General features: G+C 24.0%; 5 protein-coding genes across 5 annotated transcripts; 3 read left to right on the top strand and 2 right to left on the bottom strand.

Annotated features, from left to right (window-relative positions):
* Positions 1–4,397: 4,397 nt before the first annotated feature.
* Positions 4,398–6,110, top strand: cgd6_5520 (peptidase'insulinase like peptidase'; the record flags this gene model as incomplete). Its single annotated transcript, XM_001388322.1, has 1 exon — positions 4,398–6,110. One exon carries the CDS (start codon positions 4,398–4,400, stop codon positions 6,108–6,110), a length of 1,713 nt encoding a protein of 570 aa, XP_001388359.1.
* Positions 6,111–6,294: 184 nt separating this feature from the next.
* cgd6_5510 (telomeric insulinase-like protease with signal peptide) lies at positions 6,295–7,767 on the top strand (the record flags this gene model as incomplete). The annotated part of the gene is made up of 1 exon (XM_625315.1): positions 6,295–7,767. The coding sequence occupies one exon, from the start codon at positions 6,295–6,297 to the stop codon at positions 7,765–7,767; it is 1,473 nt and encodes a 490-aa protein (XP_625315.1).
* Positions 7,768–10,553: 2,786 nt separating this feature from the next.
* Positions 10,554–11,438, top strand: cgd6_5500 (hypothetical protein; the record flags this gene model as incomplete). The annotated part of the gene is made up of 1 exon (XM_625314.1): positions 10,554–11,438. One exon carries the CDS (start codon positions 10,554–10,556, stop codon positions 11,436–11,438), a length of 885 nt encoding a protein of 294 aa, XP_625314.1.
* A 609-nt stretch (positions 11,439–12,047) lies between these two features.
* cgd6_5490 (conserved hypothetical protein) lies at positions 12,048–12,752 on the bottom strand (the record flags this gene model as incomplete). Its single annotated transcript, XM_625313.1, has 1 exon — positions 12,048–12,752. One exon carries the CDS (start codon positions 12,750–12,752, stop codon positions 12,048–12,050), a length of 705 nt encoding a protein of 234 aa, XP_625313.1.
* A 526-nt stretch (positions 12,753–13,278) lies between these two features.
* Positions 13,279–13,968, bottom strand: cgd6_5480 (conserved hypothetical protein; the record flags this gene model as incomplete). The annotated part of the gene is made up of 1 exon (XM_625312.1): positions 13,279–13,968. One exon carries the CDS (start codon positions 13,966–13,968, stop codon positions 13,279–13,281), a length of 690 nt encoding a protein of 229 aa, XP_625312.1.
* Between the last annotated feature and the right edge of the window lie 95 nt (positions 13,969–14,063).

Below are 14,063 nucleotides of genomic sequence, written 5' to 3'. Positions count from 1 at the left end.
CTTATGTCAAAAGAAACCGCCCCTAGGAGCCCTAAACCTAAAACCCTAAAACCCCCTAAAACCTAAACCCCTAAACCCCCTAAACCTAAAACCTAAACCTAAAACCTAAAACCTAAACCTAAACCTAAAACCTAAACCTAAACCTAAACCTAAACCCCTAAACCTAAACCTAAACCTAAACCTAAACCTAAAACCTAAAACCCTAAACCTAAACCTAAACCTAAACCTAAACCTAAACCCCTAAACCTAAAACCTAAACGCGAAGCCTAAACTAAACCTAAACCCTAAACCCCCTAAACCTAAACCTAAACCTAAACCTAAACCCCCTAAACCTAAACCTAAAACCCCCCTAAACCAACCCCTAAACCTAAACCTAAACCCCTAAACCTAAAACCCCTAAACCTAAACCTAAACCTAAACCTAACCTAAACCCTAAACCTAAACCCCTAAACCTAAACCTAAACCCCGAAACCTAAACCTAAACCCTAAACCTAAACCTAAACCTAAACCTAAACCTAAACCTAAACCTAAGCGGAGACCTAAACCTAGACCTAAACCTAAACCCCTAAACCTAAGCGTAAACCTAAACCCTAAACCTAGGACCTAAAACCTAAAACCTAAACCGAGAACCTAAACCTAAAGCTGAACCTAAGCCGAAGGCTAAACCTAAACCTAAACCTAAACCTGAAACCTAAAACCTAAAAACCTAAAACCGAAGCCTAAACCTAAACCTAAAACCTAAACCTGAGCCTAAAACCTAAAGACCTAAACCCCTAAACCTAAACCCTAAAACCTAAACCTAAACCCTAAGCCTGAACCTAAACCTAAACGCTGAAGCTAGACCTGAAACCTAAGCCTAAACCTAAACCCCTAAACCTAAACCTAAACCTAAACCTAAGGCTAAACCTAGACCCTGAAACCTGAAACCTAAACCCTAGAACCGAAGCCTGAACCCTAAACCTAAAACCTAAACCCTAAAACCTAGACTAAACCTAAGCCTAAACCCGCTAAACCTAAGCCTAAACCTAAACCCTAAAGCCCCTAAAGCCCCTGGAACCTAAACCGAAACCTAAACCTAAACCTAAACCTAAAACCCTAAACCTAAACCCTAAAACCCTAAACCGAAAACCGAAACCTAAACCTAAAACCGAAACCTAAACGCTAAACCGAAACCGAAACCTAAACCTAAACCTAAACCTAAAACCCTAAACCTAAAACCTAAAACCTAAACCGAAAACCTAAAAACCTAAACCCTAAAACCGAAACCTAAACCCGTAAACCTGAACCTAAACCTAAACCTAAACCTAAAACCTAAACCTAAAACCCTAAACCTAAACCTAAACCTAGACCTAAAACCTAAACCTAAACCCGTAAAACCTAAACCTAAAAACCTAAACCTAAACCCTAAAACCTAAACCTAAACCTAAACCTAAACCTAAAACCTAAACCTAAACCTAAACCGTAAACCTAAACCTAAACCCTAAACCTAAACCTAAACCTAAACCTAAACCTAAAACCTGAAACCTAAACCTAAACCTAAACCTAAACCTAAACCTAAACCTAAACCTAAAACCTAAACCTAAACCTAAACCTAAACCTAAACCTAAAACCTAAAAACCTAAAACCTAAACCTAAAACCTAAACCTAAACCTAAACCTAAACCTAAACCTAAACCTAACCTAAAACCTAAAACCCTAAAACCTAACCCCTAAACCTAAACCTAAACCTAAACCTAAACCTAAACCTAAAACCTAAACCTAAAAACCTAAACCTAAACCTAAACCTAAACCTAAACCAAAACCTAAACCTAAACCTAAACCTAAAACCTAAACCTAAACCTAAAAACCTAAACCTAAACCTAAACCTAAACCCCTAAACCTAAACCTAAACCTAAACCTAAACCTAAACCCTAAACCTAAAACCTAAACCCCTAAACCTAAACCCTAAACCTAATCCCTACATACCTAATGATTTTTCTAATAATTGTGATAATATTGATAAAGAAGAAGTTCCTATTAAACTCTCAGAAACCATAAAAAAAATATAAAGCTCGTAATAACGATAATATTCCCAATTTTACTCAGCAAGAAATTTTGAAATATAACAATTTCTATTATTATCCCTCTAAAGATGGCAATGATCTTAAATCAAGTATTCAATTTAGATTCATTTTCCCCATCAATATAATTAATAGCAAATTTTCAAATTTCCCATTAGACACTGTTGGAATCTATTTGCTTTTTGAATTATTCTCATCCTTATTTGACAAACTATTTTAAAAACATTTTTATAAAATTGAATTCGCACTTTATCATACCTCAATTGATATTGTAAAATTTTTTTATAATCCTAACATAAGAAATCAATTAATATTTCAATTATATGGTTTTACTGATAAAATTGAGCTAATTATTCCCAATTTATAAGTATTTATATCAAATTTTTTAATTTATATCACTGAAACCGATTTTATATCAGAAAAAGAAAATCTTAAAATACATCTTGAAAAAAAAAAATAAAAACAAATTAATTCAGAAGTTGGTAATAAAATTTTATTTATGCACAATAAAATTATTCTAAATCAATAATTTACATTAGAAAAGCAATAATCTAGACTGGAAATTATTGATTTTAATGAGTTCATACATTTTTCTAAATTCTTTTTGACCAATTACAATTTGAAGGAATTTTTTTATGGAAATATAAACCCAATACAATCTTTAAAATTAATTCATAAACCAACATCAACCTATTTACTGGAAAATGATAATTTGTTTTTATCTATTATTTATGAATCAAAAAAATGATTGAATATTCTACTTCTTTCTTTTATTTTCTCTATCAATTTTTTACTGGAAAAATAGAAAATCAAAATCACCAATTGAATTCCCAAAAAAAAAAAAAAAAAATTTAAGAAATTCTTTACTTTCAACGAAATCCTCTAATTCAATTCTTAATTTTTAAATGTTAGATTTATTCTCTCTTAAAAAAGGTTCCAAGATTTATTATTATAAAATATCAAAAAATTATGACAGTGCTGCTTTCATGCAAATAACTGAATATAGTCATTTTAAAAATTATATTTTAACTAAAATTCTAACTTCAATTATTTCAACTTTATTTTACAAAAAAAAAAAAATTAGTTTGGAAAAACAACTTGGATATATTATTCACACACAAGAAGAAGGAAAAAATAGCCATTTATCTGGAATTTATCTTTATGTTGTTTCTAATAGAAAAAATGTTTAAATTTTAGCTAAAAATATACTTAAATTTTGGAATAAATTATTTTATTTTAATTCAATAAAAATTAAGGAAACTTCATTTAATACTGCTAAAGAATCAATTCTTGATACTCACAATGAACCAGAAATTGATGTAACTGAAAAATTTTTTTATTTTTCATCTAAAATTCAAGATCAAACAAATAATTTTAATGAGAAAAATAAAACTATCCATTTTGTGAAAAAAACTTAAATATCATAAATTTTTTCATTGGCTCAAACATATTTATAAAAATTCTAATATATTCTTGCATGCTGTTCAATCTCCTTATTCTAAAGAGAAAGTTACTCTTGATTATCTATCAAACTATGTTCCACAAAATTTTACTAAATTCAATTCTTCCGATTCTTTATTCAATCATAAAAATATAAAAACATATAGTGAATTGAAAATACATAATGTAATCCAAAATTTATTAATTATACATTTATTAATAATTTTTTTTTTTTTTTTTTCAATCCATCTTTAATTATTTAAAAAGACTAATAAAAATAATAATTTAATATTTATTAAAAAAAAAAAATTTCAATCATTTCTTTTATATAAATTGAAGATCTTTAAAATATAGGAATTGATAATGATCGTTGAAGAAAAATCTAATAATTTTTGTATTTGTTAGAATATTGCAAATTAAGAATAAAAGTTCGTTTTTTCTCCTGCATTCTAGTTAAAAAAAAATAATAAAACAATTTATTAAAATAATAAAAATTAATTTTAGTTATTAATTTTCTATTGTAAGTTATTTTTTTATCAATTTTGCTTTTATGATTTTTTTTTTCTAATTATTTATTTTTTTAATATATTATTTCTTGATTATTGTCAAAATAAATTGAATAAAATTCAATATTTTCTTTAATATTTATTTTTTGCATTTTATAATCTGTTTAATCCAATCATGGTTTTATCTTAATCAAGGTTAATCTATTAATTTTTGTTTTTTCAAAGTTAAAAAAATTAATATATTTCTAAAAAAAAAAAAAAAAAATCTATTCATTTTTAAAATAATTACTTTGCCCGCCTTAAAGTAAATAGATTGTACCTGTAACCATTCACTGTCAAATATTGGCAAATAAAAAATTTTATAACTTAAATGTCACTGTAAAAGTAACAAAATGACAAATATCTCAATAATATACACTTTTATCTTGTTATTTAATCTTCTTAATTTACATTCAAAACATTGTATATTCTCACTTACAAATAAAACCGCCAGCATACAAGATTACTTATCTCATGAAAAATACATTAAAGAAGTTATTGATAACAATCAATTTCTCAAACACAATTATACGGAAAATAAGTACAGATTTATTAAATTAAATAATGAACTTGATGTTTTCCTTATTAGTAGACCAGGAAAGCACACTTATGGTACTCTCCATATTCAAGTCGGAAGCCATAATGATCCCGAATATATTCCTGGACTAGCACACCTACTAAAGCAGTCACTATTTATTAACACGAAAAAATACCCGGAAATTTACGGTTTTTATAAATTTATTCATCTTCATTTTGGAGAAACAAGTGCTTTTACTGATCTAGAATATACACGTTATTATTTTAAAATTAACTCTAATGTTATTGAAGAAGCTCTAGATAGATTTTCTCAATCTTTTATAGATCCTCTATTTGATGAACACTTTATTGAAAAAGAAATAATTAATATTAATCATGAAAATGATATTTATAAGAAACAGGAATACTTCAATTTATCTATTATCAGAAAATTAACTAATAATAATAATAATAATAATGAAACTTTTAAACTAGAGCCTATATTAAAAGAAATTGACATTAGAAATGAAATTATCAGATTTTATCAAAATGAATACTCCTCTAACAAAATGATTTTAGTGCTTACAAGTAATAAATCTATAGATGAATTAACTAATCTTGCTATCAAATATTTTTCAAAAATTCAAAATAAACAACTACCTCTTAAATCATTTGACGAAGAGATTATTTTTAATCATACAAATCCATATGAATATTTGAAAAAAAAAATCATTTTTGCTGAATCTATTCATAAAAAAAATTTAATCACTTTATACTTGCCATTTGAAACAAAATTAAATGGAAATGAAAAACTTATTATTATTTATATTATTATGAAATACATAAATCATAATTTGAATAGTAATAAATTTCAATATTTAAACAAAAAATTACTTATTAACGATATTAAATGTCATTTTTATACACAAGAAATTCAATTCAATTTATTTAAAATTTACATAGAGCTGACAATTAATGGAATTAAAAATATTGAATATATTTTAAAAGAAATTTACTCTGCTATAATATATATTAAAGAAAATATATCATTTGAACAAATTCTACAAGATTATAATCACTCTCAAAACGAACAATATTATAATTACGTTGATGATTCTCCTAATAATCAAATTATAGATAAATATTTTAACTATAAATTAATGCCAAAATATGTTATTATTAACAATATAGAAACTAATCAAATTAATGAAAACACAATAAATAGTATTTTATCTGAAATTGAACCAGAAAATATGTTAATTTTAATTAATACTAACAAGTTTAACAAACTTTTTGATCATTTTGAAAATAATAATAAAATTGTTCAAAAGTATAAATCACTAATTAACACTGAATTTAATATAAAGTATGTAAAAATTGAAAATTATACAAAAATTAAATATTATATTACTAATACAAACGAATCATTAATCAAACTAATTAAAAAAAATCAAATAGAAAATTTCAAAAATTACTTTAACATTACTAGTAATACTACTAATTTAATACATCCTGATTATTCAAATCAAGTTAGTAACATTACGAAATAAAATACTNCCAATCAGGCTACTAAAGAGCAATGGAATTATTCAACAGCCCTGAACCCAATCAATGCATTAAATTATTTAATGAAGNAATATTATGACTATTTGGATCCAATTCTACTACTTTCCNTATTGATATTAAATCAGTTATGATTCGTATATCTATTATTTTNCCCGTATAGTACATTAAATGATGACTTTCATTTTCTTTTCTCTAAAAAAATCACAGTTTATTTATCTTTACACTAAAATTATTCAAATACTAATTAAAAAACAGTATAACCTGGTTAAATCAAATGATATAAGTCGTTTCACTATTGATCTTAATTTTTTTTCTATAGATACCTGGGCTCCACTCTCATTAACAATCGGAATTGACTCTAATTCATATAATATTGCAGATTATGAACTTAATAAAATTTCGAAAATCTTAAATAATCTTATATCAACGGATGAAGAGAGCTTTAATGATGCAATTAAAGAGATTAAATATGAAATTATTTCTTCTCAAAATAATCAGATTAAAAATATTTATATTTCACTATATAATCAACTTTTCTATAATCAAGACCAATCTAACTCAAAATTATTAAAATCAATCAATGAGTTAAGCTATGTTGATTTTATTGAATTAGTTATTTTTTATTTTAAAAAATTCAATCTTAAAGGTGTATTTGTAGGAAACATTCATCCTATTAATGCAACACGTACATTAGAACACTTTTTGTCAGACTTTCTACCAGAAAAAGAACAAGAAAGTATATTTACATACATATGGAACATTATTAAAGCCATATTTACTAGAAGAAGGTGGTCATCCAATAGTAAATCTTATTCAATGTACGCAAAAGTGATTAGTAGAATCTTTGATCTAGACTTGTTGCCAGATCCACTTATATCTGAAAAGTATATTCAAAATGATGATGATAAATTAAAAAATATACAGATTTTAGATCCACTTTCATTAAATAATAGATCCAAATTTTTTATTTTTATGCAAAGAAATTCCTCATTTGAAACTATTAATGGAGTTTATCTTGATGTCTTCATTGGTAATAATAGCATTAAAAATCAAGTAAACTCACAAGTATTACAATCTATTATTTGCTCTCAACTGGATGAAGTATTTTATAATGAAAATAATATCGCATATAAAGTTAATTTTGAAATAAATACTCATGCAGAGTCAGTTGTAGCACGAATTAATATTCAATCGAGAGAACATATCCAAATATTGTCAGAAAATATTCTACAATTTTGGAAAAGTTATTTTCATCCTAACTCTACTTATATTACTCCAGAAATTTTTGAAAAATCAAAAAAATCAGTAGAAGCTATTTATATTAATTTTGAATTTATTAAAGATATTGCTTATGATTTTAATTACAAAATTCTTAAAAAAAATATTAGTGGGCATTTTAACAGCTGGCTTTCTATTGAATTCTTATCCTTTAAAAAATTTATGGAGTGGTTTGAACAAATTTATTTTAATTCTGTTTTATTCTTATATGCAATACAAACAAATCATCACGAAAATAAACTTGATCAAATACAAAAATATCTTCCTTTTAACTTTACAAGGTTAGATCATACAAAAAAATCATTATTTGAAATAGAGGAAATAAAAACATATAGCCAACTCAAATTCATGAAAGATGAGTAGTGCAGTTGTTTAATCTATCTTTTTTTTATTAAAATTAGTTTTACAACATTTGTTTAAAATAATTACCTCTATTTTATATCTTAAAAAAAATAAATATAATCTATTGTAAAGGTTATTTTTGATTCTAATTAGCACATTTTTGGTGTAAAATTTTCTTAATTGATAAAGGAAAATGTCAGATCAAATTAAACCACAATAAAATATTATCTGTTAATCAGAAATATAAATAATATAGTAATATTATGAATTTTTAAATAGCTTACATTATTAATAGTAACTTCCAGTATAAATTTTCATATTAATTTAATTCATACTTTAAATTAAATTTATTTAAAAAAAACTTATTTACTATTATATGAAGTACTCAATTTTTATATTAATTAGACTAGATTTATTTGAGATAAATTTAAATTCTTCTGATTATTTCTATCATTTAAAAAATAATATAAAATCAAATCTAGGAAAAATAATTTAAGTAAATTTATGCTGAATTTTGACAAGTTTTTTTTAATTAAAAGTAAAAAAGAAAAATTTATTTAAATTACAATTAAAATCTAAATCTAAACTTTTTAATCAAATTAATTACATAGTAAATCGAATCCACGCTATTTTCATCTCATAGGTATCAAATTGTAATATAAGTCATTACAATCTTCTACATCATCATTATTCTACTCTTAAATTACCATTAAGTATTTAATTAATATATTATTATCAAATATAGGAAAAGAAAGCTGRAAAGAAAAAAAAAAGAAAAAGAACAAAGAAAAAATTATAATTTAACATTATCTTAATATCAAAATATTAATATATATAGTAAAATCAATATTTTATTTTTTTTCTTTTTATTATCCAAACTCTTGTCATTTTCTTAAAATTATTAAAAAAATGATACTAAAAACTACCATTATCATTATCAATACTATTAATATATTAATTTTCTGCAATATTCATTATTTAAAATATACTAATACAAAGCTAAATATTACTATTTTTGAAAATTTTTTTTTGTATTTTTTTCTAATTTTGCAAATAAATTATATCTCATTTCTAATATCTATATTAAATTATTATTATTATTATTATTTATGTTCTATTTATCTACTCCAAAAATTATTAACTATTTACTAACACAAAAAAACTATTTAAAAAAAATATACTTATTAGTCATTCTATTACCCCACTACCAATAATTTATTAAAAAAATATTTTTTATATGTTAATTTTACTATTACTAGTCCTAATAATACTATTACTAATATTATTACTACAATTTGCAATATTAATATTAATAATAATCTGTTATAACTTTTACAAAATATAATATAAATGTTTTTTTTTCATGTCTCACATTTCATCTTCTCATAATATATTTCATTTATTATCTTTCTCATTCATATAACCCCAATCACCTTTATTAATATATTATATTTATTTCATTTTAATTAATAATAAATTCTAATATATTGCTTATTATCATTATTATTTAAACTAAAAAATATTCATTCATTCTATATTTTTTTATTTCATTTTTATTTTCTTTCTCTTCTATTACTTTAACAAAATATCTAAATATACTTATATTACAAATATTCATATTATTAATACTTCTTTTTCTTTCTTTTCTTACAAATCTTAATTTTATCATATATTCAATATCTCAATCTACTAATTAATATTTTTGTTTAATATATCAAAGATTTTTCAACGTAATAGATGCTTTTTTAGGATAAGAAAAGAATGAAAAAAATTCTTCTATCTACTTGCTTATTGTAAAAGTAGAAAACAATACTTACTGTATAAAAGCTTCTACATATAGCATTTTAATGAAAATCTCGTTTCGAAGAAATACCATTAATGAAAACGTATTCATTACTTGAAAAAATGTAGAAAAAAAAAAATCTTTTTTTTTGACATTTCGATTAATATATTTACTTTCGTTGAAATCTGCTTTGAGAAGTTATTTTATCAAAATTATTCGTGAAATCAAGTAAATAAAATAACAATAAAAAGTAGTCAACAAATTAAAAAAAACAAAAATATCGTTTAGTACATTTTGTATGCAATGTGTAACTTCATCAATTTTATATGAAATATCTAAATTTACAATATCTATAAAAGTTTTAATTATAACATAATACCTATAAACTATTATATTTCTAACAACTAAAAATTTACTTTAAATAATCATCTTTTAAATAATTTAAAAATTAAAAAAAGAAAAAAATTGAATCAAATGATATTGTTACTGAAATTACATAAGCATTTAAATCTAGCTCAATAAACTACAATATACCAATTCAAAGTTGTTACAATTCTACTATACAACGTAATATTTCTTTAATTGTGCAATCATGGAGAAATACTAATTATTTTTAAACCTAAGAATGGTATATTAACTTTCAACCAAGTTAAATTTCCTACAGCTTATATTCGGCGCTTAAAGATATCAACTTCTAAAAAACACAGAAATTTTAGCTCTTATTTCTATAACAACTTAGCAACATGAAAATGAACAATAAAATTTAAAAAAAATATTTAAAAATTTGGCACTAAATTGTAAATGAACTTTAACCAATATTTTGTTAAATCAATAATATTTTAGTATATTTTTTTTTTTTAATTTTAAAAAACTTTCAAAGCCCAAAATATATCTGAAATCCCGCAAAAAAAAAAAAAAAAAAAAAAAAAATCTAACTAGATAGAATAAACATTGTTTATTTAAAAAAAAGAAATTAATTTATTCATAAATAAAAACTTGTTTTTTTGGCAAATTAATAGTAATTATGACCAATTTATTTAAAAAACCTACACCTGGAGGAGAGTTAAAGCCAGCTACTACACAATTATTAGTTGATGATGAAACTAGTAATCAAGAATTTCTTGTAGTTACTCTAGAAGAAGGTGGGGAAGAATTTAGAATTCCTTTTCTTGTTAATTATGGAACTAGATGTCAACCCAACAAATTTGAAAGATTAATTGTGCTCGATCATAAAAGTTATAAATTCTACATAATTACAGTCAATAATCAAAATTCTGAATTAATTATTGATAATGAAAATGGAAGACTAAAATTTATTTTTGATACTCATATTTATTCTATTAATACAAATAAGATTCTTGAAGAAAAGCTTGGATACAAAAAAGACTTGAATCAAGTGGTTGTAAAAAACTATGATTATGAAAATATTCCAAATAGACCCAAATATTATAACTCTAAATATAGAACACTTGTACCTGAAAACTTTAATATTTTTCGTGATCAACTTTGCGAAAGCACTGGGCAAGATGGTGTTGACTTTATTGGTGTATTTTCTTTGATCGACACTGAAATTAGAATGCCCCCTGTTAAAACCAATGATGTATATGAATTCTTTTCCATCGCTAGATGCTATGCTACATTTAAAGAAATTGGAGTTGACAAAGTATATGCTGTTCCTGTTCCTAGAGATATGAAATGTTATGTGGATAATAACAATTGTACAATAAGAATGGTAGATTCAACAGATGATGTTACATATAAAGTTGATTCTGCTGAACTTTCCATTCAAGAATTTAAAATACTTACAAATAACGTATTCAGATTTAAAGTAATTATTGCTAAAAATTTAGAAGAGGCAATGATAACCGGTCTTTCTAGATTGAGAGGATTAAGGCCTGATGATAGATAACAATAATTTTTTTTTTTTTTTGAGTTTTGAATTTTCATATTTTCATTATCAATCTAATCTTTATTCTTTTTTTCCCACTTTTCCTCCATCATATTTTCCGTCTTTAATATTGTGAATTTCATTTTATAAAATATAATATTATATAATTTGGAACTTAAACAAATTTTTTCATGTAAATGCATTTGTTTTTTAATATAAATTGAAGAACTTTAAAATATAGGAATTAATAATTATTAGCATAAAAAAATTTACTACTATTATTTCCAAATTGGAGGGAATATGACGGAAACAATTAACATTTTTCCTAAATACTAAAAGAAAAAAATACCATTAATAAAATCAATTCAAATAACATTATTAATTATGTAACCCAAAATTTTTATAAAACACAAAAAAATCATGTATCTAAATAAAAACGACCCCAGAATTTATTTCTCTTTTCTCATATCGAAACTAATACCACATTTATATTTGGAAAATTAAAGAGCAAATTATAATTATATCTTAATTCTTGGTTATATCTTGTTTAAAAATCATAAAATAATAATCATATTAACAACACATTTGAGTAATTTTATACTCTGAATTACCAAAAATATTGATATGCAATTATTCCAAATCTTCCATATTAATATTTTTGCATGGACCACATATTTTTTCTGAAAAGTGCTTTCCAGAACCTCTTGGCCTTGACTTATTTTTATTTTTCCTTACTTTTCTTTTATGTTGACGTTTTCGACCTGAATCTATTTGATCGTGTTTATTCTCCATTTCCTCTCTTTCCTTTTCTTTCTGACGTTTTTCTTCCTCTTCATCATCACATATTTCGTCATCATCGTCATCGTCATCGTCGTCATCATCGCATAATTCTTCTTCATCATCAGAATGATGAGGCTCATCTGATGGCATATCAGATGGATTTTGTTCAGGATCATCCGGATCTTTCATTCGTAAAGCTCTAAGAAGACGGATCGTATTCTTTCCTTTTGGTTTGCTAGGGATATGTTGATGAACAATATGTTTTTTTTTACCATGGCAGTGCTTGTCTTTATGATGATGACGATGATGACAATGAAGAGACTTTTCAGAACCTTTGAGTGGTAATGTTCTCATACTCCTAAGCACAGGCTTTTTTCCACCTCTACTCAAACCTTCAGAATTATTATTACCAGAACTTGAAGAGCCTTCATTTGGTATTTCATTCCTAATTTTTATTAATGAAATTTCTTTTTTAACCAAAAAATCATCGGTTACATTTTCAAACAAAAACATAAAGTAAATAAATAATAGTAAAATTTTGCTTTTTATAAACATCCTTAATTATTCATTTTACATTTAAAAAAAACTAATTAAACAATATTTATACACATTTTTAATTAATTCTTTTATAAAAATTGAAGATCTCTAAAATATGAAAATTAATAATCATAATTATAAATGAAGTCTAATACCAATTTCTCCAAATTTTACGAAATATGGCGGATAAACAATTAAAGATCATTTTCCCAAATACAAAGTAAAAAAAAATTATTAAAAAAAATCGCATTATCTAAATAAGTACAAGCATTGTTATTAATTATATAATTTATTATTTTTATTTAATCTTGGATCTGAATTTAAAAAAAAAAAAATTTCTCAAAACATCTTCGAAATTTTTTTTCTTTTATATCAAAACTATTACAGAATAAATCTCTTCTTAGAAAAATTTGTTCTTTAATTATAATTATCTTTTAATTCTTAATTATATCTTTTTTAAAAAAAAAATCATAAAATAATAATCATATTAACAACACATTTGAGTAATTTTATACTCTGAATTACCAAAAATATTGATATGCAATTATTCCAAATCTTCCATATTAATATTTTTGCATGGACCACATATTTTTTCTGAAAAGTGCTTTCCAGAACCTCTTGGCCTTGAATTGTTTTTATTTTTTCTTATTTTTCTTTTATGTTGACGTTTTCGACCTGAATCTACTTGATCATGTTTATTCTCCATTTCCTCTTTTTCCTTTTCTTTCTGATATTTTTCTTCTTCTTCTTTTTCATCATCGCATGGTTGTTCATCAGCATCTTCATCATCGCATGATTCTTCATCATCAGAATTATGAGGCTCATCTGATGGCATATCAGATGGATTTTGTTCAGGATCATCTGGATCTTTCATTTTTAGAGTCGGCACATGGAAAATAACTTTTTTCCCTGATGATTCACCAGGGATATATTGATAAGCAATGTTTTGTTTTTTATCATGACAATGTTTTTTTTTATGAGGATGATGACAATGAGAAGACTTTTCAAAACCTTCTAATGATAATGTTCTCATACTCCTAAGCACAGGCTTTTTTCTACCTCTACTCAAACCTTCAGAATTATTATTACCAGAACTTGAAGAGCCTTCATTTGGTATTTCATTCCTAATTTTTATTAATGAAATTTCTTTTTTAACCAAAAAATCATCGGTTACATTTTCAAACAAAAACATAAAGTAAATAAATAATAGTAAAATTTTGCTTTTTATAAACATCCTTAATTATTCATTTTACATTAACAAAAAAAAAGTAATTAAACAATATTTATACAAATGTTTTAATTAATTATTTTATGAAAATTGAAAATCTT

Source organism: Cryptosporidium parvum, chromosome 6 (assembly GCF_000165345.1).
Source record: "Cryptosporidium parvum Iowa II chromosome 6, whole genome shotgun sequence".
In the NCBI taxonomy this organism is placed as follows: Eukaryota; Apicomplexa; class Conoidasida; order Eucoccidiorida; family Cryptosporidiidae; genus Cryptosporidium; species Cryptosporidium parvum.
The sequence above is the reverse complement of the archived record's forward strand: the minus strand, read 5'-3'. Positions and strand labels throughout refer to the sequence as shown.